Raw genomic sequence first — 25,867 nt, 5'->3', positions numbered from 1 at the left:
TGTCGAAAGTGAGCTCGTGCCAGACGGATGGCCAGGGGGCTCATCGCAATGACCTTGGATGCCACCTCGGAGGTCTCAAACTCTATCTGATAGTAGCCACATTCGAGGAGCTGAACGTCGAGGATCTTGCCCACCTCTGCGAGAAGGCGGGCGTGGAGGAGATCATGCACCTCCCCTCTGCTAGGTTGGGTACCGATGATCTTGTAGATGACGAAGGTCGCCTAGAGGCGCTCCACCTCCGCTGCGAGGCTCGCTTGCTCTGTCGGCGAGAGAGCAATTCGGATGGTAAGCTCTACAGGGTCGGGCGAGGGGGCCTCTTGAGAGTCATTCTGGGATGGGGCTTGAACCTCCATCTGTGTCTGCTACTGCGAAGAAGTCGGGAATAGGCGTACTCCCGCTGGCGTGGACAGCCTCCAAGACAGCAAAGCAGGACGTCGGTCGGTGAAGAGGATGCAAGGAAGGATGGCGCGAAATGGAGGGGGGGGGGGGGGGGGGGGTTTTGCGGGATGGGAGGAGGTAATGGATGCAAGGGAGGGAGATAGCGGGCTGGTTATGAAGGGGGGGGAGGAGCGGGCTCGAGCGGGACATCAAGGCGTGAGAGAGGGGGCAGCGTGCACGGGGTGGGAAGGGGGTGCCAGCGATGGCGAGTGAGCAGTAGCCTTTGACCACAAATTTACACTAAATAGACCAAAGAACATGAGTCATATAGACGCAAATGTGCTGATAAAACATCGATGACACGAGAATCAAGATGGATACAAAATGAAAAGTATATGCCACAAGGGTGGCTTTTATAGCCATGGGGGTGCAGCCCATTGAGGCTTGAAAGCTTCAAAGTTCAAAAACATGGCTGTTGGAGAGAAACTGACCGTTAGAAACGGTCAGTTTTTAAATTTTTGTAAAATCTTGACCGTTGACTGTCCCCTACCACTTAGGCTGCGACCCCAGTTGGCAGCCCGGCTGCCGTCCGTGTAGCACGTCCCCACCTGTCCCCGTTCCAGATACGGGAATCCCCCGTCCCCACCTGTCCCCGTCCCAGATACGGGAATCCCCCGTCTCTAGGGGCTGTCCCCACCGTCCCCTGTTACTATCACACACACACACACACACACACACATTTTTTTTTGTAAATCGATTGATTAATTTACTAGTGGGAAATCTCAAAGTGAGGAAAACCCATTGAAAAGATCATATACAAGGGGGAGAGCACAAAACTCCTCATCTGTAGAGCGTAGCTAAAAACATTCATATGAAAGCTGATGCATCTCTAAGGTGATATCACCAACTTCCAAAGTAAACGGTAACGATTGCCTAAGAGAAAGCCTGAAGAGAGGGAATGGATCCGCATGAGTACGATGAAACATGTAAGCATTACGCTGACTCCACACGGTTTAGAAAGCCCAGTATCTGACCCACATGAAGAAGACCGCAAAACGCTGTAACGTCAGTGAGAAAATGCCAAATGCCCAGAACCTTTTGTGAAAGACAACCCCAGGAAAACGGAGCCGCAGACACGCTGATACATGGCGAAGGAAGTCTCTAGTAACGCAGCAATCCCACAATAAGTGAGAAATATCCTCTTCTGCAGTCGAGCAACGAACGCAAGAAGAAGGACGAATATGACGCGCCCGAAGAAAAGTGCCAACGGGAAGCACTCCAAGCAAACAACGCCAAAGAAACAGACGCTCCTTCAAAGGCAAATGTCTTTTCCACAAGGCAGAGAGGAGCCTCCTCCACCAGAGGTCAGATTTGTGCATGCGCTAAATGGCATTACAATGACCATCAAGCCATGGTCGTGGTAGAAGAATAGCATAAATTCGACCTGCAAAAATAGCTCGAAAAGGCGTTTCCCGAAAGGCCCAATCAAACATGCGATCACCATCAAGCAAAGGTGAAACAGGCAAAAAGTCGAGCAACATGCTTTGAAGCTCGCTCCAAAACTGACGGTAATGCATGCCCAACCCAAAACGATGAGCAGCAAAGGAAAACTCAAACGTATATCCAGCCTCATCGACCACATCCTCAACCACACGAATGCCACGACCAGAGAGAAAGTAAGCCTGACGGGGTGAGCAGTCGACCAAAGTAAGAGAGAATGCCCCGGCTCCAATGGAGACTTTCCAATCGGATCGAATCACCTTCCTGCCGAGGATTCCACGATAAATGCATCGTAACCTCTTTCCAAGCAGATACTAGAGAGGAAGCAAGTGGACATCCAGGAATGTGCCCTTCCATCTTGCCAAAAACCACCTCCTAGAGAGAGGGTTGCCAATGGCCAAAAGCAGAAGTAACAATGTGCTGATCGAGGAATGCAAACATCAAAGTCCAAGGCTGAATTTGTTGCACAAGAGTGGGCAACAACATAGCTTTCCGCGCATACACATGCCTGCACAAATCCAAGATATTAAGTCCACCAAAACGTTTAGGAGTGCAAAGCTTCTCCATCGACAGCAAGCGTAAGCCTTTTTTGGTAGCATGAGTCCGCCACAAATGGGACATAACGTCCGACATAAGAGAATCAAGACATCGGGGAGGCCAAAAAGAACTGAACATATGCCAACAGGATACTCTGAACAATTCGCAGACGAACATGCAAGGGCCAAGTAGAAAGCTTCCAGTAATGCAATTTGACATTCAAGCGTTGCATAACCCAATCGACTTTCTGAGAGTGAGTAACATTCCATCCAATTGGATAACCCAAATGCCTAGTGGTCACATTTGAAGACACAATCTCACATGGCCACAACATACTATGCCAATCACAAGAACGGAGAGGCAGAAGCTTCGATTTACAAAAGTTGACTTTAAGCCCAGCCGCAATGCCAAACAGTTCCAAGGCTTCCATAATCACCTTGACATCCTCTTGCTAATTACGAGGCATAAACAATGAATCATCAACGTAAGCCTGGCCAACGAATGTACGACCCAAAGGTAACCGCAGACCATGCAGACTCTGAACAGAGGTCAAGTGATCAAGATAAGTCAACAACGGGTGAGTAGCAACAACATACAATAGAGCACTAAGGGGGCAGCCCTGCCTGATCGAACAACCAAGAGGCCAAGATTCAGTTAATTCACCTTCTAATATCCCTGAAGATGTGCTACATGCATACAAAACATAAACCACATTGGCGAATTTAGGACCAAACCCTAAACACGTCATGGTGGTGGCAATGAAGTCCCACTGTACAGTGTCAAAGGCCTTTTCAATGTCAACTTGCATAACCAACACATCTTGTTGAGTGTACTTAGCGTACTCCATGCCAATCAAAACATTAGCCAGATTATCCAGAATCTGGCGACGTGGAATGAAACCATATTGAGCCTGATGGAGTCCTGCAAAAAGATGGTCCTTAATGCGGTGCACCAGCATCTTAGCCAATATCTTATAAACCACCGGCATCAAAGTAATCGGACGCCAATGAGAGAATCGCTCACAAAGCGCTTGCTTAGGCAGCAATTTAAGTAAACCTTCTTTCCAAGATATCGGCAAATCTTGTTTCTCCCATGCTGCACTAATCATGTAAAGCAGTGGATACTCAAGATCCTCCCAGAAGGAGAGGAAAAATTCCACAGTAAGCTCATCCCAGCCGGGAGACCGCCAGCGGCCCAAATCAAGCAATGCACTATGCAATTCTGAGGCAGTGAAGGGGTCCTCAAGACCACATGCATCTTGCGGGGATATAATCGGAGTAACAAAGGAAAGCATCAATTGATGCGCATGGCGAGCAGCCAAAGATGTCTGAGAAGGAGCAGCAAACACCTGTCGATAATGCAAAACCATGGCATCCACAAGTTCTTGCTTTGAAGAAGTCCAAACACTCGAGGAAAGCATAACGCGCTTGATTGCACCCGAGATTCTCGAATGATGTAAATGCTTAAAAAATTGCTTTGAAGCACAGCCTTTGTCCATGAAAGCCTGTTGGCGAGCACGCGTTTGCCATTTAGCAAGCTTTCGCTTGTCATTACGCTGAATACACACAGAGGCTCCACATAGCTCCGACATCTCAAAATTAGACAGAGGCCGCAAATCAGCCAACTCTTGCAGTCGTTGACAAGCATGCTTCGCATCTTTGACTTCCCCTCGAGTGCATTGCATGTAATGCTTGCCATAGTCACAAATAACACTTTGCACCCTCATAACAAAGCGATACCAAGCGGCATCAAGATCAAGATGCATATGAACCAGCAGAGGGGGAAGAACCTCAGAGATCATTCCCCGAAAAACCTCATGTGTGAGATAAGCTTTATTGACAAGCAGCAGACGTTTCCTCGGAAGAGACCGATCACAACGAGTCTGCCCAAAACTCACATCAGCAAAACAGGGTAATGATGCGATAACTGCAAGGTGTGATCGATGTTGACCTCACATACAAATTCCTCATCTTGTTGCAAATTAAGCAAATACCATCTGTCCAACCGCGCTCGATAAGAAGAATGGGCAACATTTTGAAAAGTAAAACCAGATGCATTTGGATGCAAATGCCGCCATATATCAGTCATCTGAGTAACATCAAAAAGATTATCCCATTCTTGCCTTTCCGCAAACAACATATGGGAATTGCCAGTGGTACTATTATCCATCTCAGGGGTATTATTAAAATCACCGCAAAGAAATGCACTTGAGGTCCATGAGCGAGAAGAGATGTCTCGCCATAGAGCAGCCCTTTGTCCAGATGATGTATACGCATAAACACCTCCAAATTCATACACCTGACCATTCAACAAGCATTGAATTACCATCCAACGGCCGTTCGGATCATTATACAAGAGAACTGGCTGAAGCTCATGTTGAACCAACATCAATAAACCTGAGTAATTATGCAAACCAGCATATGCAATCTAGTAACCTGCGAAATAAGAACACTGACCAACAAAGTCATGCTGGTTGTGTTCTTGCAAAACCACGATATTTGCCTTACATGTATGTACATAGTGCCAGGTCAGTCGCCATTTGTCCAGGTTACATAACCCACGCACATTATATGAAATGCATTTAATGCGACTGTGCATTAAAACCATATTTACAACGGCACGAAACGGAAGGATCAAGTCGAGATGCCCATATGGACATCTCCATCCACCACATCCATGCCAGAACCCATCCGCTGAGTCAAAGCAAGAAACTTATCCATAGAGACTGCCTGAGAAGTGGAAGCCTCGCCCAAAAGTACATCCTTATAAGAGTGCATCGCTTTTTCCCAAGCGTCAATCAACGTGCGATTTTCATTGCAGGGAAGTTGCTTAAATGATACATTCTTATTGGCGTTAACCAGAGAAACATAATTACGAGATGAAGGTGGAGTACGAATTTTTACTGTCTTTTTAGGTATCGCCCACGAGCCAACATCAATCGACGCAACATTTTTTCCTTTCCCCGCATTTACATTCCCAACATCCGCAGACGGCGGATTTTTGTTTTTCCCTTTATCTACATTAGAAGCCACCTTCATTGCAAGGATTTCATTCGATTTAGCTTCACCAACAGATTTGCCTATAGGGACAGGGACAAAGGAAGGAACAACCGAAAGAGGGGGCTGCGAAATTGGTTCAGGACATTCAGATTGCATGTGACCGAATTTACCGCATCGAAAACAGGAGTTAGCAAACTTGCCCCATTTAAGTTTAAAAGGGCGCTTGCCTACCCAAGGATCCCCTGAATCCACCATAATTCCATCCGGGGTTTGCTTATCCGTATCCCACAAAATGCAAAACCTGTTAGTGTTCGCATCCAATTTCGGCGGGCAAATGACCTTGCCAAGTTGAGCAGCCAACAAAGGAAGAAAATGCCTCCACGTGCGGGGAAAGTCAACAATTTCCACCCACATAGGACATTTGTGACGAATAAGACTTTGATAGTCCTTCGTAAAAGTCCAAAGCAGAACATGAGTCGTTTGCGTGCCAAAAAAGAGAGGAGACATCTCTAGCAAGAGGTTTCTAGCCTCAATATCTGCCAATAATACCTAACCTCGAGCACCAAAATAAACGCCTCGGACACCCTGACGTTTGAGTAGGAAATCAACCCACTGTCCGACATCCTTCGCAAGAGGCATTTTGCCAGGGAAAATCAAAATGACCGCATTCATGGCATATTGCGCTACCGGATCCATCAGGTCCTGTACTGGAATTTGCACCTCAAGGGCAGGTGCCTGACCATTCTAGGCTTTTCGGGCCTCTTCGAAGTCTTCATACAGACAAGTTTTGATTTCAAAAGCACTCTCCGAAACACTCTCCATGGCTCTACGACGCTTGAAGACGCACGGGAACTCTGACTGCATCAACCGGACCATGACCGAGAACTAAAGCCAATACTGGTTTTCCCCTTTTTTTTGGTAATTTGACACTTTATCTATTTACAAAGACTGCAGAGATATGTACATCTCCCACAAAATTCATACATCTGCTAAAAACTTTACCTGTAATACTGTAATTTAAACTTTGCTTGTAATACTGAAATTTGTGCGTAATTGTAACCTGCCTAACACTGATACTGCAACAGTTCGACTAAATTCTGACAGCAACAAGCAAGGCCAAATCTGTAGAATGCAATTTGGTAGCAGGCTTTCTACACTTACTGTCTGCGTGCAATATACAGAATGATGCAGAGAACCTGTTATTGCCAGGGTTGCAATGGTGCAGCCTTGTTACTTGCGCTGCCGTTGACTGTAACACGCACACTCACACGTTGTCAGACCCACACACACACGAACACAAAGAGGCCCTCACAAGCTGGGCAGAGTGGGGCGCGAGCAGGCTTTCGCGAAGGGCACACACACACACACACACACACACACACACACACACACACACTCAGAGACACCTGTTGACGCAGGCGCAGTGGGTTGGAGCAGCGCGCAGACAAGTTTGCGACAGAGTGCAGAGAATTGCCTCGCGTAATTTCTCCCCACCACTCTCTTGAGCCAGTGGGAGCCAGACCAGTGGGCGTAGCAGTGGATCATGCTCTCTAGACACTGTCCGTATCTTTTCAGTTTAGTACAGCCCAGATTTCACAGTGGGAGCCAGACCAGTGGGCGTAGCAGTGGATCATGCTCTCTTGACACTGTCCGTATCTTTTCAGTTTAGTACAGCCCAGAAATCAGGAGGCAGGTCACACACCCGTTATACATTTACACCAGAGACTGACTCGGTTTATACAGAGGCGATCTGGGATCGTCTATGCACAGTTGCTCCAGGCCTCTCAGTAGAGGAGTGCACTACTTTACTGACTGAGACACTACATGATGCAGCATCATAAGGCATACCCACACACTCAATCGGATCGGAGGCGACATTCTGGGAGCATGCCCCAGAATAGTTGGTATGATGAGGAGTGCAGAGAGATGAGAGCCCAGCTTCAGAGGGATCTTCATTTAGGAGTCATCACCTACAGACAGTCACGGATTGCTTTTCGGCGCCTTGTGCGAAAGAAGAAACGAGCTTACCTGGCCCAGATGGAGCGAGACTTGTATCCGTTGTTCTTGAGTAGAGACTCAGGCGAGGCATGGCGACTCTTCCATGAGCACTCCCCTCCCCCAGTGATTACTTCTCCTGATGTGTGGGGCCAGTATGCGACATCGTTATATACGGTTCTTGGGCAGGATCCCCTTCCAGATCCTACAGAGCCATGTCCACCTACGAGCACCTTCTTTACCACTGAGATGGTAAAGAGAGCCATTGACAGGATGAGGACCAGGAGGGCTTACGATCATGACGGTCTAGTAGCGGAGCACTTTATACATGCTAGGGATATGCTGATGGAGGTTCTTGCAGTGTTGTTCAATCGTGCCATGTGTGAGGGATTACCTGAGACTTGGAGGTTCTCTACTATTGTGCCTATATTCAAGGCAGGTGATCCTACAGAGCCTGGAAATTACCGCACTATTATGGTTGGACACACACTGGCACGATTGTATGCATCCATTATTGAGCAGCAGTTGAGTAACTGGGCAGAGGGTGAGGGTGTACGGGCAAAGGGACAGGCAGGTTTCAGGAGGGGTTTCTCCACTCTTGACCATATTCTGATACTCAGAGCTATCATTGAGGAGGGCAGGTCACATGGGAGACGGATTTATTGTAGCTTTGTGGATTTCCGCAAAGCATTTGACATGGTACCGAGAGCTCGACTGATGCGCAGACTGCAGGAGATGGGGGTGCCCACAGTGTTGATTTGGGGGATTATGGCTTTATACAGATCACTGATGGGACATGTACGCACCCCAGAGGGGATATCTGACTTAGTTCACTCCACTATCGGGGTGAAACAAGGTTGCCCATTGTCTCCTACTCTATTTGGTATGTATGTTGATGAGGTGTCTGATTACATTGACAGAGAGGGTGATAGAGGTGCCCAGCTGGCAGGGACGTGGATCCCATTGTTGTTATATGCTGATGATATTGTCTTGATCTCTGACTCACCAGAGGGTATGCAGCGACAGTTGGATGCATTACACAGTTTTGCAGAGGATAGTGGATTGTCTGTAAACCTTGGTAAAACCAAGGTCATGGTGTTTAACACCACACCGCAGTGGATCAGGAGATCGGCACCGACCTTCACGTATGGTCAAGAGATTGTGGAGTATACAGATGCATACACTTACCTTGGGATAGTCTTCACTGGGCCGAGGTTTTCTTTGGGGAGAGCAGCAGAGACTAGACTGACCAGAGCTTATGCGGCCTTGGGAGGCTTGGAGAGGATGTGTTCGCAGGTTCAGTTCCAGGAACCTCGGACAAAGTTATGGCTCTTTGATACTCTAGTAGCCTCAGCTATGATGTATGGGGTACAGGTTTGGGGACCTTCTGTAGGCCAGGATGGTTGGAGACGTATGGAGAGGCCCTTGGTATCTATGATCTCCCGATTGATTAGAGCCAAGGCCTCCGTACCTCACGCAATCATTCGAGCAGAGCTAGCTGCCCCCCCCATGGAGATTGAGGCGCTTACCAGATCAGTGTCCTTTGTGCACAGCCTATGGGATACTACTAGAGACAGATATGCTAGACTGGCCCTTGAGTCTTCCAGACAGTTAGCTCTACAGGGGGACACTTCATGCTGGTATGCACAGATGACTTCATGGTTTCAGACGCATGGCTTCACCATGGACAGGTTGCCCCCTTTCCAGTATTGTCTTCAGGCACCCTCGTTGTCTCTTACACGGGTGGAGATCACTAGACTCATTCGTCAGGACCTGATCCAGCTCGACACCAGGAGGACATGGATAGAGCCGCCTCAGGAGTTGAGCACGAAGATGGCTTTCTATAGAGAGCATCTTCTCCACCTCACAGGAGATGGGTTTGTGATTCGACCCAGCTACATGGACACACATATGTCTCATGGTTTGCGTTGTGCCATTGGTCAGATACGCACATCCTCACATCAGCTCGAGATTGAGACTGGTAGATTCAGAGGGATACCAGCAGACAGCAGGATATGCCGATTATGCCAGAGAGAGCCAGAGACAGAGTTGCACTACATATGTCATTGCACAGTGTTCTATGAGATACGGGGGCTTTTCCACTGCTTATTCAGAGAGGGTTTTGGTCCTCTATCTAGGGTCATGAGTTATGAGGATCAGAGATGTCTTGGACTATATCTACTTGAGTTACACAGGTATAGAGACACTTTACTGGGGAGAGCTAGAGAGAGGCAGTCCCAGAGACACATTACAGATTTCTTTTCACTAGATATGGGACAGCCAGAGGAGCAGCCACCACTGCAGAGCTCGTCCCACACTCATTCGACCACTACTGGCACTCTCATCGACCGAGCATTGGAGCTACAGAGATACAGACGACCGCGACTGAGGAGAGGAGCTACACAGCATCGACGGAGACTACAACAGAAGATTCGAGCCATACTCTCTCGACATCCAGAGTGCAGATGAGGATGGATCCTCACCATTTCTTCCATCTTTGTTTCACACACTGTTACATCCAGTTTACCGGGTACCTATTGTATCAGCTGCTACACCCACGTAGTTTTAGATTGTAGTAGTAGTAGTAGTATTTTGTTCCACTTCTAGTTCTTTTCTAGTTCTTTTGTACCCAGACATGGTATTAGATTCACTATTTTGTAACTGATTGGTCTCATAGGTCATTTTGGCCTTTTGAAGACGTTAATATAACATTTCATTTCATTTCATTTCTCTCTCTCTCTCTCTCATAGGCCGATTTCGGCCTGACATAGACGTTAAAAATCTTTCTTTCTTTTCTTTCTTTTCTCTCTCTCTCTCTCTCTCTCACACACACACACACACACACACACACACACACACACACACACACACACACACACACACACACAGAGTTACCGTAGATATAAATGAAATCGTTCTAATTATACTGAAGTCATCGACGCTTAGAAACTATGAAGAGTGGAAAAAGCCTAAGCTTGATCATCATTTTATTTCATCCATTCACCAACCATCACAGAATGATTGTCAGAGAGAAGCAACAAAACACACAATATGTTAGAGACAACTCTCTGTTGCCTTTTTCACAATGCTCGTCCTGCCGCATACTTCAGCGTGTGGTTGTGTTTTGATGATGTTCCCTTCTGTTAATTGCATAGTAGATTTTGATATGTATGTGAAGGACAATGGTGTCCTACACTAGCCTCGAATACGTTGGAGGCAACTCTCTGTTGACCTTTTCACAATGCTCGTGCTACCGCATACTTCCCTGTGTGGTTGTGTTTTGATGCATTTTCCCTTCTGTTAATTGCAGAGTAGATTTTCATATGTATGTGAAGGACATTGGTGTCCTACACTAGCCTAGAAAATGCTCTGGGACTCGTGCGGAGCTATAGGCAATTTCTAATGCCTCCAAGCCCAAATGCTGCACAAAACCTTATACAGCTTCTAATCCAATGTACCAAGTGTGCACACACACGTGGGTGATTACTGGTCTCTCTGGATTTTTTTCCCCCTTCAAGCATCTCCTCATGTTTTGCTGTTTTTAGCACCCTTATTGCAAACCTACTAGTGTAGCAGGTTTCAGGACTTGTGTGGGATGGAATAGGTCAAGGCCACGAGGAATAAGCTTGGCTGGGTTCATGACATGCAAAAGAATTGAAAGATGTTCATGTTACAGGTAGAGCAGTGGGGCAATGATTATAATCATGTCAATCAACTCTTTTAGGATCTGCATGCCTTCCATTGCATTGATGCACTTTAAAACTGTCTGTGTGCTGAATTCGTAAAGCATGGTGTTAAGGCAGTTAAGAACGATGAGCATATGGTCGCTCTCATGCTTGTGTGCAGAACCTTCAATTGATTGTGACAGCTTTGCATGGATAAAGGCTGAGTGAGAGTGCAGTAATGTTCCTTGTAGCTCTGGGGGGTGAGATTTCAGCATCTTCTAGAAAATGTCTGGTCTTAGTTTATGTATTTTTTGTACTTTGGGATTGAACTGGTATGCGTTTGCGATCAGCCGTCATTGATTCATTGGGTTTCTTGAAGATCATTGCAAAGATTTCTGTTCGCGAAGAAGACAAATATTCAAGAGAAACTCTCAATAGGACCCTTCAAGGTTTTATGCTAGAAACGTCGTATCCTGAGGTATGCTCTTGCTGCAATTTTATAGGTCATATTCATCAAGAACTTTTGTTTAACTCATTTTCTGTTTAAGGTTCTACATCTTTCCATAATTATTTCTCATTGTCAAATGAGCTTCTTGCAAGTAAAAGCTTTTTCGAAGACCTCGAAAGTTGTTTCCCTATTTCTAGAGCCTTGCTGTTTTGGTTTAGATTTCCAGAGTTCTGTAATTATGTGTAAGTGATCATAATGGCATTCATGCTGGTATGTTTTATGTTTTTTGTCTCCTTCGTGCCAACACCTAGGGCCTGCCAAAGCTCTCTTGTGAAATTCTGGGAGAATCGAAAAAACTTTTAATCCATGCCATGAGTCATGCCCTTGGATCATACAATGGACAGATCGAATCCCTCGTTACTGCTGCTTATAAGGATGAAAAGGACTGGGAAGAGGTTCTTGAGCAGATAAAAGACAGATTCACAGTGGTGAAGAGTACCAAATCTGTCACAAAAGCTTTACATCTGGCTGCTAAAATGCCCGTTAGAAGGTTTGTCTTGAAATTTCCTGCTATATGGCTTCTTTGTGTCGAGTTTATTGACCAGAAAAGCTTCAGCAGCAAGGTTTTATGATTCTGTCATGCTAGAAATATTGTGTATCTCATTCCAACACTCTGTCCCATGAATAATGATGAAGAGTCCATAATAATGGGCATAAGGATTAAGAGTCCATTTTATTTTCCCTTGGAACCCTGTTGCAAAATGGCACTTCCTTTTTTCATAATTTTGTTATTGTTTCGTCTGCGGTTGCTTCACAAAATGATAAAAGATATATACTGGTAGACTTCAAAATAAATTCATTTCTGCCAAGATTCCTTGGCATCTTGAGGTTTATAGGTAAGGGCTCGCCATAATACTCGACTGCAGGCAATCGGATTGCAGGGACATTCTCTCTCTCTCTCTCTCTCTCTCTCTCTCTCTCTCTCTCTCTCTCTCTCTCTCTCTCTCTCGTTGCAATCAACAGCAGGAGTGCCATTCCCTGGCCCGCAAGAAGATGCGCCATTGCTTGGCCTGCGAGAAGACGCTTTCCGATATGCTGCAGGCAGTTCGATTGGAGGGGGGCAGATGGGAGGAGGCAGCGCAGGGGTCCGATTGCAGGGGGCCAGCGCAGCTGGGGGAAGGGAAGGGCCGCACCATCGCTCTCTATGTGTGCATGTGAGAGGTTGAGAGAGAGAAATGAAATGAAATGAAATGTTATATTAACGTCTTCAAAAGGCCAAAGTGACCTATGAGACCAGAAAGTTACAATGTGGTGGATCTGATACGAAGTCAGAGTCAGAGTAACAAGATGACAACAATGACAAAAATGAAATGACAAATGTCACAATAAAATACTATGGAATCCTAAACTACTAGGTGTGAACAGCAGCTAGCTGGGATAGCTAGATCACAAGAGATCCAGCATCGGTCGCTGGCGGATCTCATCAATCTCCTCCTTGGTCAGTAGTTTGACCGGGCGTCGTGCATGTCGAGCCAAAGTGATCCGAATCCTCTGATGCAGCCTCCGCCGATGCTATGTAGTCCTCCGTAGTCGTGGGCGTCTGGATCTTCCCAGCTCAGTCGCTCGGTCGATCAGTGTGCCTCTGGTGTGAGACGACGAGCTCTGCTGTGGTAGTAACTCCTCCGGGTGTCCAATGGCAACTCTAAAGAAATCTGTGATCTGTCTCTGGGACTGGCTAGCATATCCTCTCATTAGGCTCTCTTTGTGTCTGCGTAGCTTGAGCAAAAACAAACCCAAGCATCTCTGATCCTCGTACTGCATGACTGGAGAATGGGAAGCGGCCTCGTATCTCGTAGTAGATGGGGCAGTGGCATGTGTAGTGCAACTCTGTCTCAGGCTCGATGTCACACAGGGGGCATGTCCTCGCCTCTGCTGGTACTCTGCTGTATCTCCCAGTCTCGATCCGTAGCTGGTGTGAAGATGTACGTATCTGGGAGGGAGAGAGAGAGAGAGAGAGAGAGAGAGAGAGAGAGAGAGAGAGAGAGAGAGAGAGAGAGAGAGAGAGAGAGAGAGAGAGAGAGAGAGAGAGAGAGAGAGAGAGAGAGAGAGCCTGCTGCCGTGCTCTGCCTTCTGCCACGCGAACTGCCTGCAGCCTGCTGCTGCGCGACCCTGGCTGCCCTGCAAGTACCAGCCTGCCCTGTGCGTACCCGCTTGCGTGTACCTGTTGCCCTAATTCCGCGTAACCCTAATTCCGTGAACCTGGCTGCCCTGCGCGTACTTGGCTACCTGCGTGTACCTGCTGTTGCCGCGCGAAACCCTTACAGCCCACATCTGCGAAACCCTAATTCCGTGAAACCCTAACAGCCCGAAAACCCTAATTGTCCCAAACCCTAACTTTCTACCGCTTGCAAGAGAAAGAGAGAAAGAGAGAAAGAGAGAGAAAGAAAGAAAGAGTCCAAGCTTCTTTTCGGGTCTTGCTTTTCGCGTTTGCCAGTCTCGCCCATTCTTCATGGCGGCTTTGCCGGTCTCGAGTGCTACACACGGCGCTCCATCACCACTTGCCTGTCGCGTGGACTGTACTGGCGACCTGTTGACACGCATTGACTCCAAAATACAACACTTGGCACAGCATGCCTTGGTTGGCCGGATGATTGGACAGTCTCCACCTCGATGTTCTATACGTGATTGGTGTCAGACTGCATTGGGCACTACTCAGGGACGGGTCTCGGAGCTTACATTCCTTGGCAGGGGCATATTCATGGTACGTCTTTCAGATCCCGCCACTGCCTCAGCTCTCCTGGCTTGCTCTCCGATACTCTCTGATCGCAGGATGATATACTTGACGAGGTGGTATCCCGAGTTTACTACTGAGGAGTTTGAGAGTCGACACCTTATTCCCAGATTCCCTCTGACGCTCTCCTTCCCGGATATGCCTGTCCATTTTATTGATGAGCATCTCCTTCAGATGATTGCTGCTCATTTTGGCACAATAGTTCCAGGATCCTGCATCTTCTCATCTGGTCCACCTCGCATTCAGGTCCTGGTGTTTGGGGATGCTTCATTACCAGATACAATTACTGTGGCTGTGCGCGATCGAGACTTCTCTTGCCGAATGGTAGTCACTAGCCGTCCAGGACAGTGCTTACGCTGTCACGAGATGGGACACTTGGCACGAGATTGCCCCACCCTGCCACGCCATCGACGGCAACAACAGCCGGCTCGTGCATTCATGCTCAGTCACGTGGTCAACGTCAAGAACCGGTTCCTCCTACTACTACTCGAGCACGTCAGCAGCCTGCAGGTGTTCCTCCCTCCGCTTCAGCACCTACTGAGGCTGCATGGCAGACAGTGGGTCGTAACCATTCCTTCCGTCCTCGTCGGCAACCTACAAGGCATGCAGCCCCCAGTGTTACCTCTCCTGCTCCCTCTCAAGTTTCCACCACCCCCTTACCCCCTGCTTCTCCTCGCCGTTCTTCTTCTTCAGCATAGGATCACTTACCTCTTCTACCAGCTCCTCCTTCACTTGCCGTTCCCCTGCCCGCTCCTTCCCCTCTTCCCAAGGTCCCTATTCCCATGCAGATGGATCATTCACCGCTATTACCTCTCCCTTTTCCTCCTCTCCCTCTCACCCTTACTCCCCCCCCTCCACCTTCTGGTCCTCTCCCTCCCTCAGCCGCTCATACTTACGTCCCACGCAGTTTTCTCAGCTCTTGCCCTCTTTCCTGGGGCACTCATCGGGTTGAAATGTGCGGTGACTCAGAAGGGCCATTGCGGGTGCAGCTCTACCTTATGCATCACAAGCGAGGTTGTGTTCCCTCTTTAATAGGCAGTCACTCTCAGCCTACCCATTCTTTTTTCCTTCCATTCCACGCAGCTCAGGAATGGTCCGAGGATCAAGTTCTACATTTTGTGCATGCACAAACTATGGCTCAGCTTCATTTATGGTTGTCTACTTCCGCTCTGGATGTATTGTCTCCACACTTCCCTTCATGTATTGGTGCTATGGAGTGGAGTGATGTTTATGCTTGCTATTCATTGCCTATAGTCATTCATGTATCCTCAGATGTGGTGCTTCCTATGTCTATGCGCATTTGGGGTGTCAAAGCTACAGCATCGGTAATGCAATGTAAACAAGCTGAGGTCCGCAGTTGGTGCAATGAGACACCATATTTTAGAGAGGGCTTGCGGGTTGCTTTCCTACCGCCCGAAGCTCACCCCTTGGATGGCCCAGCTGCCTCCAAGAAGATGCGCAGTTAGTCAGATGCTCTACCAATTCTTTCATGCAGACTATGGATTTACATGTAGTTTCTTGGAATGCTAATGGTTTACAGACTTCTCGGGAAAGAGGTTCCCGTAAGCTTTTACTTCGCAGAGATTTACACGCTCATGTAGTAGGCACTGTGGATATATTACTAGTACAGGAGCATAAGATTGCCACTCCCTTTAGTAATCTCATGCCCTCGGGCGCCCACACTTTTTGGGAGCCTGCTCAGGGTCTTCATGGACAGAGTTGCGGTGTATGCATCTCAGTGGGGCCACGTTACTTGGCCTCAGTTCAGCAGCATGGCACCCTTGTCACTTGCAGAGCAGTCTATGTTTCTATTCGGATTCGGGACTCTATCATTGGTTTTATGTCAGTCTATGCACCCACTACTCCTCGGGAGAGGGCTACTTTTTGGTCCTCCTTGGTTGCTGTTCTACTTGCTGTAGACTCTTGGGTTGTTGGAGGCGACTTCAACAACGTTGAGAGCGACTCTGATTGGTGATCCATCACACCTCCAGTTCTATCATCCATTTCTCCCGATGAGCAGCCAGCTTGGGATCGATTTCTTCTAGCTATTCAAGGTGTTGACGCCTGGCACATACCTCTTTTGGTCACCACCCTGCTACACTTCATTACTCGTGGGGGTTTCAGAGACAGGAGGGGAGATTATTAGAGCGACTTGATCGTTTTTACATTGGCCCTTGGGCAGCAGCTCTAGGTGGATTTACTACTATTTGGAGAGGGACCAGCCTCTCAGGTCATTTACCCATCTCATTGTTTATCTCCTTCACTAGATCCTCTGCACAGAGACGAGGCTGCCGCATCCCTGACAGTGTTCTCACCACTGAAGTTTTGCAGCAGCAGATTCGTGTCTTATGGTCCACGGGTGCTTCTTATTGTGGTCCCCCTGGAGAGTTCCTTGCTCATTGCATTACTCAGTCTAGTATTTACTGCCGTGATCAGACTGCTATTATTCATCGTCAGTTGAGAGTACGCGAGTCTGATCTTCACATTCCTCTTGGTTCCACTCAGTGCTTGCTTGAGGAGTGGCCTCAGGATGCTTATCTCGCTGCTAGACAGACAGAGCTCACAGAGGAGATTCGTCGCGTACAGGAGGCTAGGTCTGAGTTCACTCATCATGCTTCAGTATCTCATTGGATAGCTAAAGCTGATCGAATGAATAAAGCCTTCTTCGCTGCGCATAAAGAGCGCCCTCCTGGCACCACCCTTCGGACTTTGTGTGATGCTCAGGGGACACTACATATGCATCCTGATGTTATTCTTGATATGTCTGCAGATTATTTTGAGGCATTGTTCACTGCTGATGTATGCGCTACTGAGGTTTTACTTGCCTGTGAGCAGATCTGGCATCACACCCGACACCGTTGTATAGACACTATGGCAGAGATCTTGTTGGCACCCTTCACACTTGCAGAGCTTCATGCTGCTATCGAGAGTTTAGATCCATCCTCCTGCCGAGGAGAGGATGGCCTCACTAGAGCTTTCTTTTTGACTTATTGGGATGTATTGCATATACGCGGTTGTCAGGACATCTTTGCATCAGGATATATGCATCCGGATCTTTGTTCAGGTCTCATATCTCTTATTCCGAAAGGGGGTGACACCACTTAGCTCCGCCAGTGGAGACCTATTACCCTACTCCCTTCGGTCTATAAGATATTAGCGTTACTGATTAGCCATCGCTTGCGACCGTTCTTACCAGATATTATTCATACTTCTCAGACAGGCTTTGTCATGGATCGATGCATACTGGATAATATCTTCACTTTTTATGAGGCAGTAGAGTGGGCCAGATCATCTTCTGAACCTCTCGCTTTTTTCATCCTTGACTTCGAGAAAGCATACGATCGTGTTGAGTGGGACTTTCTCGAAGGATCATTAGCCAGAATGGGTTTCCCTTCGAGATGGATCTTAGGCATTTCCGCTCTCTTCGGGACTGCCAGCAATGCTATTACTATTGGTGGTCGTGTCAGTCGCAGTTTTGAGCTTTCTCGATCTGTCCGTCAGGGATGTCCTTTAGCAGCATATCTGTATCTGTTTGTAGGAGAGACTATGTCCGACTTTCTTCGTGCTCAGAGTCATGCATTTCGTGGCTTGACCATGCCAGTACCTTCAGCTCCGGACCTTATCGATCAGGAGTTTGCCGATGACACTATGCTGATGTTGCGCTATTTGCTCCCAGCTCTTGATGCCATGCGGGAGGCCCTGGAGGTTTTTTGCATTGCCAGTGGTGCACGCATTAACTGGCATAAATCCTATGGGTTACTGGTTGGCAGTGATGACATACCTACTTGGGGGGTAGCTGATGGTTTCACATGGTTGCAGCCGGGTCCGACATGCAGATATCTGGGCTTTCAGGTTGGATTTGACATTTCCTCCCAGCAGCAGTTTGCACCCGTACTATAGTCTATTCGCAGGAAGCTATGTCATTGGTCTTCACGTCATCTGTCGTTGGCTGGGCCTGCATTAGTCGCCAACCAGGTCATTTTGGCTACAGTATGGTATACGGCCTCTTGTTGGATGCTACATTCTGGTGTGATAGCTCAGCTCCGCCGACTAGTGCGGAACTTTTATGGAGTGGCACAGATGGGACTACTGATACTCGTGCTCGCGTTCGCTGGTCCACGATTATTCGTCCTGGGTCAGAGGGTGGCCTTGGCATTATTGATCCAGAATTACAGAGCTGCGCCCTTCTTACCAAGCTTATTGTTCGGGGTCTTTATCCCGGCCAAGAACCTTGGAAGATGCTTCTTCAGGCCGCTCTTTGCACAACGACTCCACGCCTCGGCACTAGAGATGGTCATACTTGGCATGCAGGGTATCGTTTTCTCTTTACGGATGCCCCCTTGTTCACCAGCGTTCTCTCACCCTTCATCCGATCGCTCCTTCAGATTTGGGTTTCCATGCGACGGGCTATCATACGCTCACCTCCCTCCTGTCGTGAGGAGATTGAGCGCTAGCTTCTCATTTGGAATGATCCAGTTCTTGATTCTTCGGTTAATCCCGTCAGCTTGGAGAGAGGACTCACATTGATTGGGCTGCTTGGGACACTGGCCCTGCTGCCTCTATGCTGTTGTTTCATGAGACACGTATGTTGGATGCAGATTTTGTGGCAGAACATTATGACATTGGTCGTGGGGTGACAGACAGATTGCTTGAGATTGACTCCGCCGTTCCTTCACAGTGGGATGCAGTCATGCGAGGCACGGTTTAGATGCCTTCACATAGTGGCTGGGAAGGTCTTTTTGCTCAGAGCACTCTCTTATTAGTTCGTTTAGACACCGTGTTGTTCACAATTGATACTGACTACTCTCAGGGGATTCATGCTAGATTGACATATGATACCACCTATCCGCACCTTGTCTACCCCGGCGCTCGATGGGAGGCCATACGAGTAGTTGGCTCCAGCGGGAAGCGTCGTTGTGTTGACCCCCGTTTCGCTTCCGCTGATGCCGCACTTTGGAGGCTTTGGGTGTGGGAGGGTCGTGCCCTATCTCAGCTTTATTGGGACCCAGGAGAGTGGCATTGGCCTCACTCTAACCCCACCGGTGCACTTGTATCATTCTTTGAGTACACTGTCAAGATTGGAAGATTAGCATTGATGAGACAACACCCAGAGCAGCCCACTGGTATGCGTTTCTAGTTACATTCAGGTCTCTCCCATGCCTATCTACAACAGTTTTGGTCAGCCATCTGGGATTTACATGCGGCTCGTCGTATTTCTTTTTCCATGTGGATGATTGCACATGCAGGACTTCCAGTTGGGACTTGGCTAGCTACTATGGGTCATGATCCGTTATGTACTCGCTGTCCTTTGCGACTACTTGAGTCACCTGCTTTGCATGGATTTTTTACTTGGGGATCTGTCTCATGGTTGATGCCGATGCTTGGACCGCATCTTTTCTACGAGGGCTCAGACACATATCTAGCTCTTATGCTTACCTCGACTGGTTATCGGCGAGGGACTTTGGCTATGTTACCACAGATTGCTTGGCAGGGGGATCCTCAGACACGTGATGAAGTTTTCTCAGTCATCACTAGCATTACACTATGGAATGTTTGGAGAGCTTGTTGTCTTCACATTCTCAGTGCGGCTCCACAGCTCCTTCAGGATACCCTCACTGCCATTTGGCTGGACATCATTCACACCTTGATTTGGCAGTGGGATTCTTCCTCAGGTACATCTCGAGCAGCTGAGGCTCGTCGATTTGCCTTCCTTCGGCGTTGGGCCTGATCTCCACTCTTCTTCACACTTATAGGTGGTCAGATTACATGGCATTATGCCCCCCCTTGGTGGTTTCTCCTCCACTCATCACACAGACCACCATGAGATTGTTCTAGTCGAGTTGTCACTATAGTGGCTCTCACCCTTACATTCAGATTGTACACCCCACGTGATATGCTATTTTGGCATCTGCTGGGGATTATATTGTACTCAGTAATATACAGCCCTGATTTTTCCAAAAAAGAGAGAGAGAGAGAGAGAGAGAGAGAGAGAGAGAGAGAGAGAGAGAGAGAGAGAGAGAGCATGCAAACCGCCCACAGAGGTGTGCCGGTTCTTTTTCCTGTTATTTTCTTTTGCTGCTGAGACGGAATCGTTTATTGATTCCATTTATAAATGACTTTTCTGAAATTGTAGGTACATACTGGTATCCTTATTTTTGTCCATGCTGGCCATCCATCGTATGTCTTTTTAAGCATTTTGACTGATGATGAAAATGGGACTGCTTGCCATGCCCAAATGATTTGCAACGGGTGGACACCCTTTGTAAAAGGTAGGCCCCCCTATTTCCAAGAAAAAAAAGAGAACAGGCTCAGGGTTAATCTAACTGACATGCGCTAATGGTAACATCTTCGTTTGTATTATATGCTCTCACTCTCCTCACTGAGTCACACACGCACGTCGCCATCTGATTTAGATTTGTAAATTTGAGCCAAAAATAAATTTAGGCGTTGCCCACTCGAACCTTTGCGACTTGAACCCGGGACATCATCCTTAGGACTTCACCTATACACTGTTTTGAAATAATTAGGAATTCACTTGATATCGTAAATGCGGACTCAATGTAAATGCTAGAAATTTTGTAATTTTGGAAAATTTTGTAAGTTTAGGTAATCGGGGCAGCTTTTTGTAAGTTCAAAGTGTCGATCTATGGGTTTGATTTTTTCCACGACCCCCAAAATGGTGCCCGCCTAGGAAGATGAAATAGGAATTTTCTTATTGAAATCAAAGTATCAATGAGAAACTCATTGTTGTACGTGAAGTCATTCCTGATTATTCACTTGTACAAGTTGTCCTAGATGCATGACGAGATTTGTATCAAACTTTTGCTTCTACTTGGAAGCTTGTTGCACAGGGTAATGATAATGCTGTTAAGTTCGATGCGCTGGTCACTTTGCTCTTATATAAGTCTATGTCAAAAAAAAAAAAGGGCTAAGTAACTTGCTGATGATTAGGCTTTTGTTGCTTCACAAAAAAGAGAAAGGAATAACAATGCTACTTCTATCAATGTTCCTTCGTAAGGCAACAAACCATCTATGACAATGCCTTCTATAACAACAATGCATTAGGTAGATCTATTGAAAGAGGAAAGAAAAAGAGCTGTTGATCATCTGATAAAACAATGTCCTAAGCTAAAGGTTGAAGTGGCTCGTATGAAAGAAACTAAATCTCCTTAAAATGCAACCATTGCAGAATCTGCAAATTCTGTTGTTGATGCAAAATAGACTTTCAGTACACAGTGTTAGTATGACCCTTTTGTCCATGATACATGTATGATTGGGGCTGTAGCTTCACATATGTCGTATTTTGCAAGAGGTGCTACAAAGCACATTGCATCTCATCGTGACTTGATCACTTCTCTTGATGTTGTCTTTAATGGGAATGCTGTCACTTGTGCCAACAATGCCTCTTATCCAGCTCTAGGAGTTGGAAAGATTGTGCTCATTGGAGTTAATGGTAGTTCCTTCACACTTTGTGACGTACTTTTTTTGCTCAGGATCAAGAAGAAATTTTCATCTGTTCTTGTATTAGCAAGACTTGTCTTGTTGTAAAATTTGTGGATGATAGATGCATTGTTCACGATTTTAGTTCAGGTGATACTATTGTGGCATTATGTACCTTGTCTCATGGGCTATATAAGCTCAATTCTTATGACAAGTATGTGGAACTTTGCAAACATAGTTATGGATTTTAAAGCTGCAAACATAGCTATGGATTTTAAAGCAGTTTCAGATGCAAAACCATAGCATACACGTTTTGGGCATCTCAATTTTGCCAGTTTGATGCGTTTGCAAAAATCTGATACGGTTGCCTCATTGCTCCTTTTGGAGGTACCATCTAAGCATGTTTGTGAAGACTATATTTTGGGAAAAAAGCAGTGTTCTAGGTTTTTGAAAGATGGTTCAATGTGGGCTACTCGCAAATTGTAGTTTATTCACAATGATATTTGCAGGCCGATGCACACTCCTTTTGGTAATCATTTGTACTTTGTGACTTTCATTGATGATTACTCACAGCATGCATGGGTATATCCTTGTCACCTAGGAGTATTAGTATCGGCAAATTTGTAAGCTTGTTCGCAAGACGTGCATGTCCGGACGAGTCCATTAGGTTAGGTTTTTCAGTTTTGGATCCCTCTTGCATAGATGGTTTGTACAAGTGTTTTGGCAGATGTTATACTACGGTGGGCATCTCGCATGACATGCATGTAGTTTTAGGTGAGAAATCCAACGAGTCATGCCCTGCGTTAATCAGATTCCCGAGCAAGCAGATGTGCGACGGTTTCACCACCTAAAACTTGGCCCGGACAAGTTTATTAATAAATCATTTCAAATGATTTATTTTAAAATTGTCTTCCAAATTTGCCCTACCTAAATCCTAAAAAGTTCATAAGCAGTTTTTTGCCCTATAAAAGGAGTACCTCAGCTAGCGTATTCTTGTAGATCAGCAAGCGCTAGAAAAAGCCCAACGTTTTTGCAGCGATCAGCCTGGCATTTTCGGCAGCTCCATCGCTAGCCATTCAGCCCAACGTTTTTGCAACAAAACGTGCCAGATTAGCCATGCGAACAATGTTTCCAGTTTCGAGTCATTTTCCTTGCTGGAAGTGCGGTGAATTTGTCAACGCTAATCCCCCTAGTGTAGTTCGGACCTTCGACAACTCATTGAGCCTCTTCTCGGCCATTCCCTCGCCACACCGAGTGCTCCCATCGCTGTCCATCATCGGCTCCATCATCATCTGCGTTTTCAACCCTTCGTTCCTCTCTCATCGGGAGGGCAAGCTAGCCCCATATCTACCCCTTGGTGGCCATCAACAACCCGTCATTGAGACGGATCCAAAGGTGCATCAAATCAGCCCGAAGGTGCTTTACTTTGAAGAGTTGCCACGACGACATTCCCCATTCAAGTCAGTAGAGTTTTGCATTGAGGTATTGCATGTGTGCACATTTCATTTACGCATACGACATGGGAAATGGTGTAGGGGACCCTTGAGAGGGTTGGTTGGGACCCCATCAAGTCCTCTCTCTCTTTCTCCCCCCCCCCTCTCCCTCTACACATCTCTACGTCTCTCATTCTCTCTCTACAAGGAAGTAAAAGAAACCATTATTCGTGTTAAGTAGCTTCCATTCAAGCAAGGAAAGAAGTAAAGATTTGTGGAAGTGTAAAGTCTAGATCTTGTCACCATTTCAATTCCACTGCACTTGAAAATTCTCTTAAGGCTAAGTCCAAAGTGTTTATATATGGCATAGGTTGCATATCTTGCTAGCTGCTGGTATCCCTTTGAATCTACCTATCTTAATCTCAAGCTGGATTGAAGATGGCCATATCTCACCAATGGCACACCGTAACCTATGAGATAGATGTGTATTCATATAGCTAGGTCTAATCACAAACCCATCCTTTGTGAATTGGAGAACATGCTCTCTATAGAAAGCCATCTTCGTGCCCAACTCCTATGTTGGCTCTATCCATGTCCTCCTGGTGTCCAATTGGGTCAAATCGTGGCAAATGAGTCTAGTAATCTCCACCCTTGTAAGTGACAGCGATGGTGCATCAAGGGAGTATTGGAAATGTTGAAGCCATGTATCTGGAACCATGATCACATCTATGCATACCAACATGATGTGTCCCCTTGTAAAGCTAACTATCTGGAGGACTCAAGGGCCAATCTGGCATATTTGTCTCTGGTAGTATCCCATAAACTGTGCATAAAGGAGACCGATATGGTAAGCGCTTCTATCTGTAGCAAGCTACGGTGTCACTTTCACAGGACACAATTAATACAATTGGTCTAGGCTGGTTCACACTGGACAGACTCTTTGGGCTGGGCAGTGACACGTGGCAAGGATACGGACGGTGGTCTAGTGGACATCGTGGCCAGGTCACCACCACTCAGTTTGGGGATAGACTTAGATGGCTGACATTTATGAGCCGTTGGTGGCTCTTTATGGTTGTACATATGAGGAGTAGCTGTTGGGTCATGATTATCATCTTCTTCAGATATGGTCCAGTGTCGTCTTCTTGAGTAGCGAGTCTATACACACAGCACGTCTTCACCATCCCTGCACATCTGAGCCTCAACACCCCCATTGTACATGTGAGTCCTGGGCTGAAGCTGAGTGTGCTGCCACGCTAGAGTCTGTGTCGGTTCTTTGAGATAGTTGAGTCATATGTTCTGGTCTGCTGTTGTGTCTCTGTGAGATCTGTTGTTATCTATTGTTCCTTTGTTTTTAGTCTGTTTTGAGCGAGATTGTCGCACACATTGCACTGAGGAGCACCCACTGTAGAGAGCACGACACACTATCCGTGTTACAGGTGCTCTTATTTTTGGCACGCCCGGTGGCATCTCAACTGAAGTCTCACTCTCTGCTGAGGTACCAATCGAGGAGCTAGCTGGTTTTTACCTAGCTTCGCCTACTTTGCCTTGCACTGTGCAGACTGTTGGTCTGGTCCTGTCTCGCCCTGGTCCAACCAGCTCTCGTCCTGGTCTAAGGCTTCCTCGTCCTTGGTCTAGTCCTTTCTCGTCCCTGGTCTAGTCCCTCCTCGTCCTTGGTCCAGCCAGGTGGTCTAGTCACTCGCCCTGGTCTAGTAGAGTCTACACGTGTGTTCAACCAGTTAAGGGTCTTCTTGCCCAAAGTTTGGTTGGGTTTGTAACTTTGTGGTCACTGCATGACACATACAAGGCGGTCATTTGAGCGTCAAAGCGCACTACTAAGTCCTCTGAAGTACTACAACAGAAGGCGTCAACCCTTGGTACCTGGTAGAAGTCCACCAACCTCATCACCCATACCTCCACATGCAGCCTCATCCATTCCTCCATCAGGTTTTAAATCTTCCAGGTCACCTTCCCCAGTGAAGCTCTCCCCCATTTTGTTACAGCAAGCTATTGAGCAACAGGCTCCTGAGCAAGAGGCCATGGAGGCGTTGACAGTGTGTTGGCCAAGGTAAACATCAAGTTTCCTACCTTCAAGGGACTCTCCTCAGAAGATGGAGACGACCATGCAAGGAGGTTTGTATCTCTCTGTAGAGGTCGTGGTCTTAGCAGGGAAGATGCTTATCTGGTACTCTTTCCATCTATCTTAGATGGCTTAGCAGATAAATGGTATGGTCAATTTGCAGAGAACCATTTTGCAACTTGGGTAGCTTTAAGACAACAGTTCTGTGCAGCATTCAGGCCACGTGACTACCAGGAAAAGGTGTTGGATGAGCTGGCCAACATGGTGCTCCAGCCAGAGGGGACTTTTGCAGAACTCATGACTAAAACCAAGTCTCTGGTTGCCAAGCTTCCCCAGCAACCCGGTGAATTTATGGTTAAGAAGTGGGTGGAGAAGGCTCTTCCCAAAGCTTCTCAGCAAAAACTCCGAGAGAGTCTCCGACCCGACGCCACTCCGGAGGAGTTTGTGGCGGTTGCTACTAGGATAGAGGGGGCTAGGAAGCTATTCACCAACTCCCCTCAGATAGAGACCCCCTTTGTGTTTTCGGAAAGTCCTTCTGATCCATTGACTTCTTCACGTAGGGAACTTGAAGCCCTAAAACTACAATGCGCTCTTCAAGAGGAGA

The 25,867-nt window shown here is 47.0% G+C and overlaps 1 protein-coding gene across 4 annotated transcripts in view; it reads left to right on the top strand.

The window, feature by feature from the left end:
• The window catches only part of LOC147428949 (fanconi anemia group F protein (FANCF)), a 163,005-nt gene that overhangs the window by 20,055 nt on the left and 117,083 nt on the right, over positions 1-25,867 (top strand). For all 4 annotated transcript variants that reach the window (XR_015185796.1, XR_015185797.1, XM_086494976.1 and 1 more), the window contains exons 2-3: positions 11,454-11,552; positions 11,834-12,072. Coding sequence is in view for 2 of the 4 variants with exons in the window: in XM_086494976.1 (XP_086351102.1) it covers positions 11,454-11,552; positions 11,834-12,072 (338 nt within the window). In the remaining 2 variants the exon portion in view is untranslated. The remainder of the gene's footprint in view (positions 1-11,453; positions 11,553-11,833; positions 12,073-25,867) is intronic.

This window comes from Adiantum capillus-veneris, chromosome 22 (assembly GCF_014529385.1).
Source record: "Adiantum capillus-veneris isolate H3 chromosome 22, ASM1452938v2, whole genome shotgun sequence".
NCBI classification, from domain to species: Eukaryota; Viridiplantae; Streptophyta; class Polypodiopsida; order Polypodiales; family Pteridaceae; genus Adiantum; species Adiantum capillus-veneris.
Note: the sequence above shows the minus strand (reverse complement) of the source record. Positions and strands in the feature narration are given on the sequence as shown.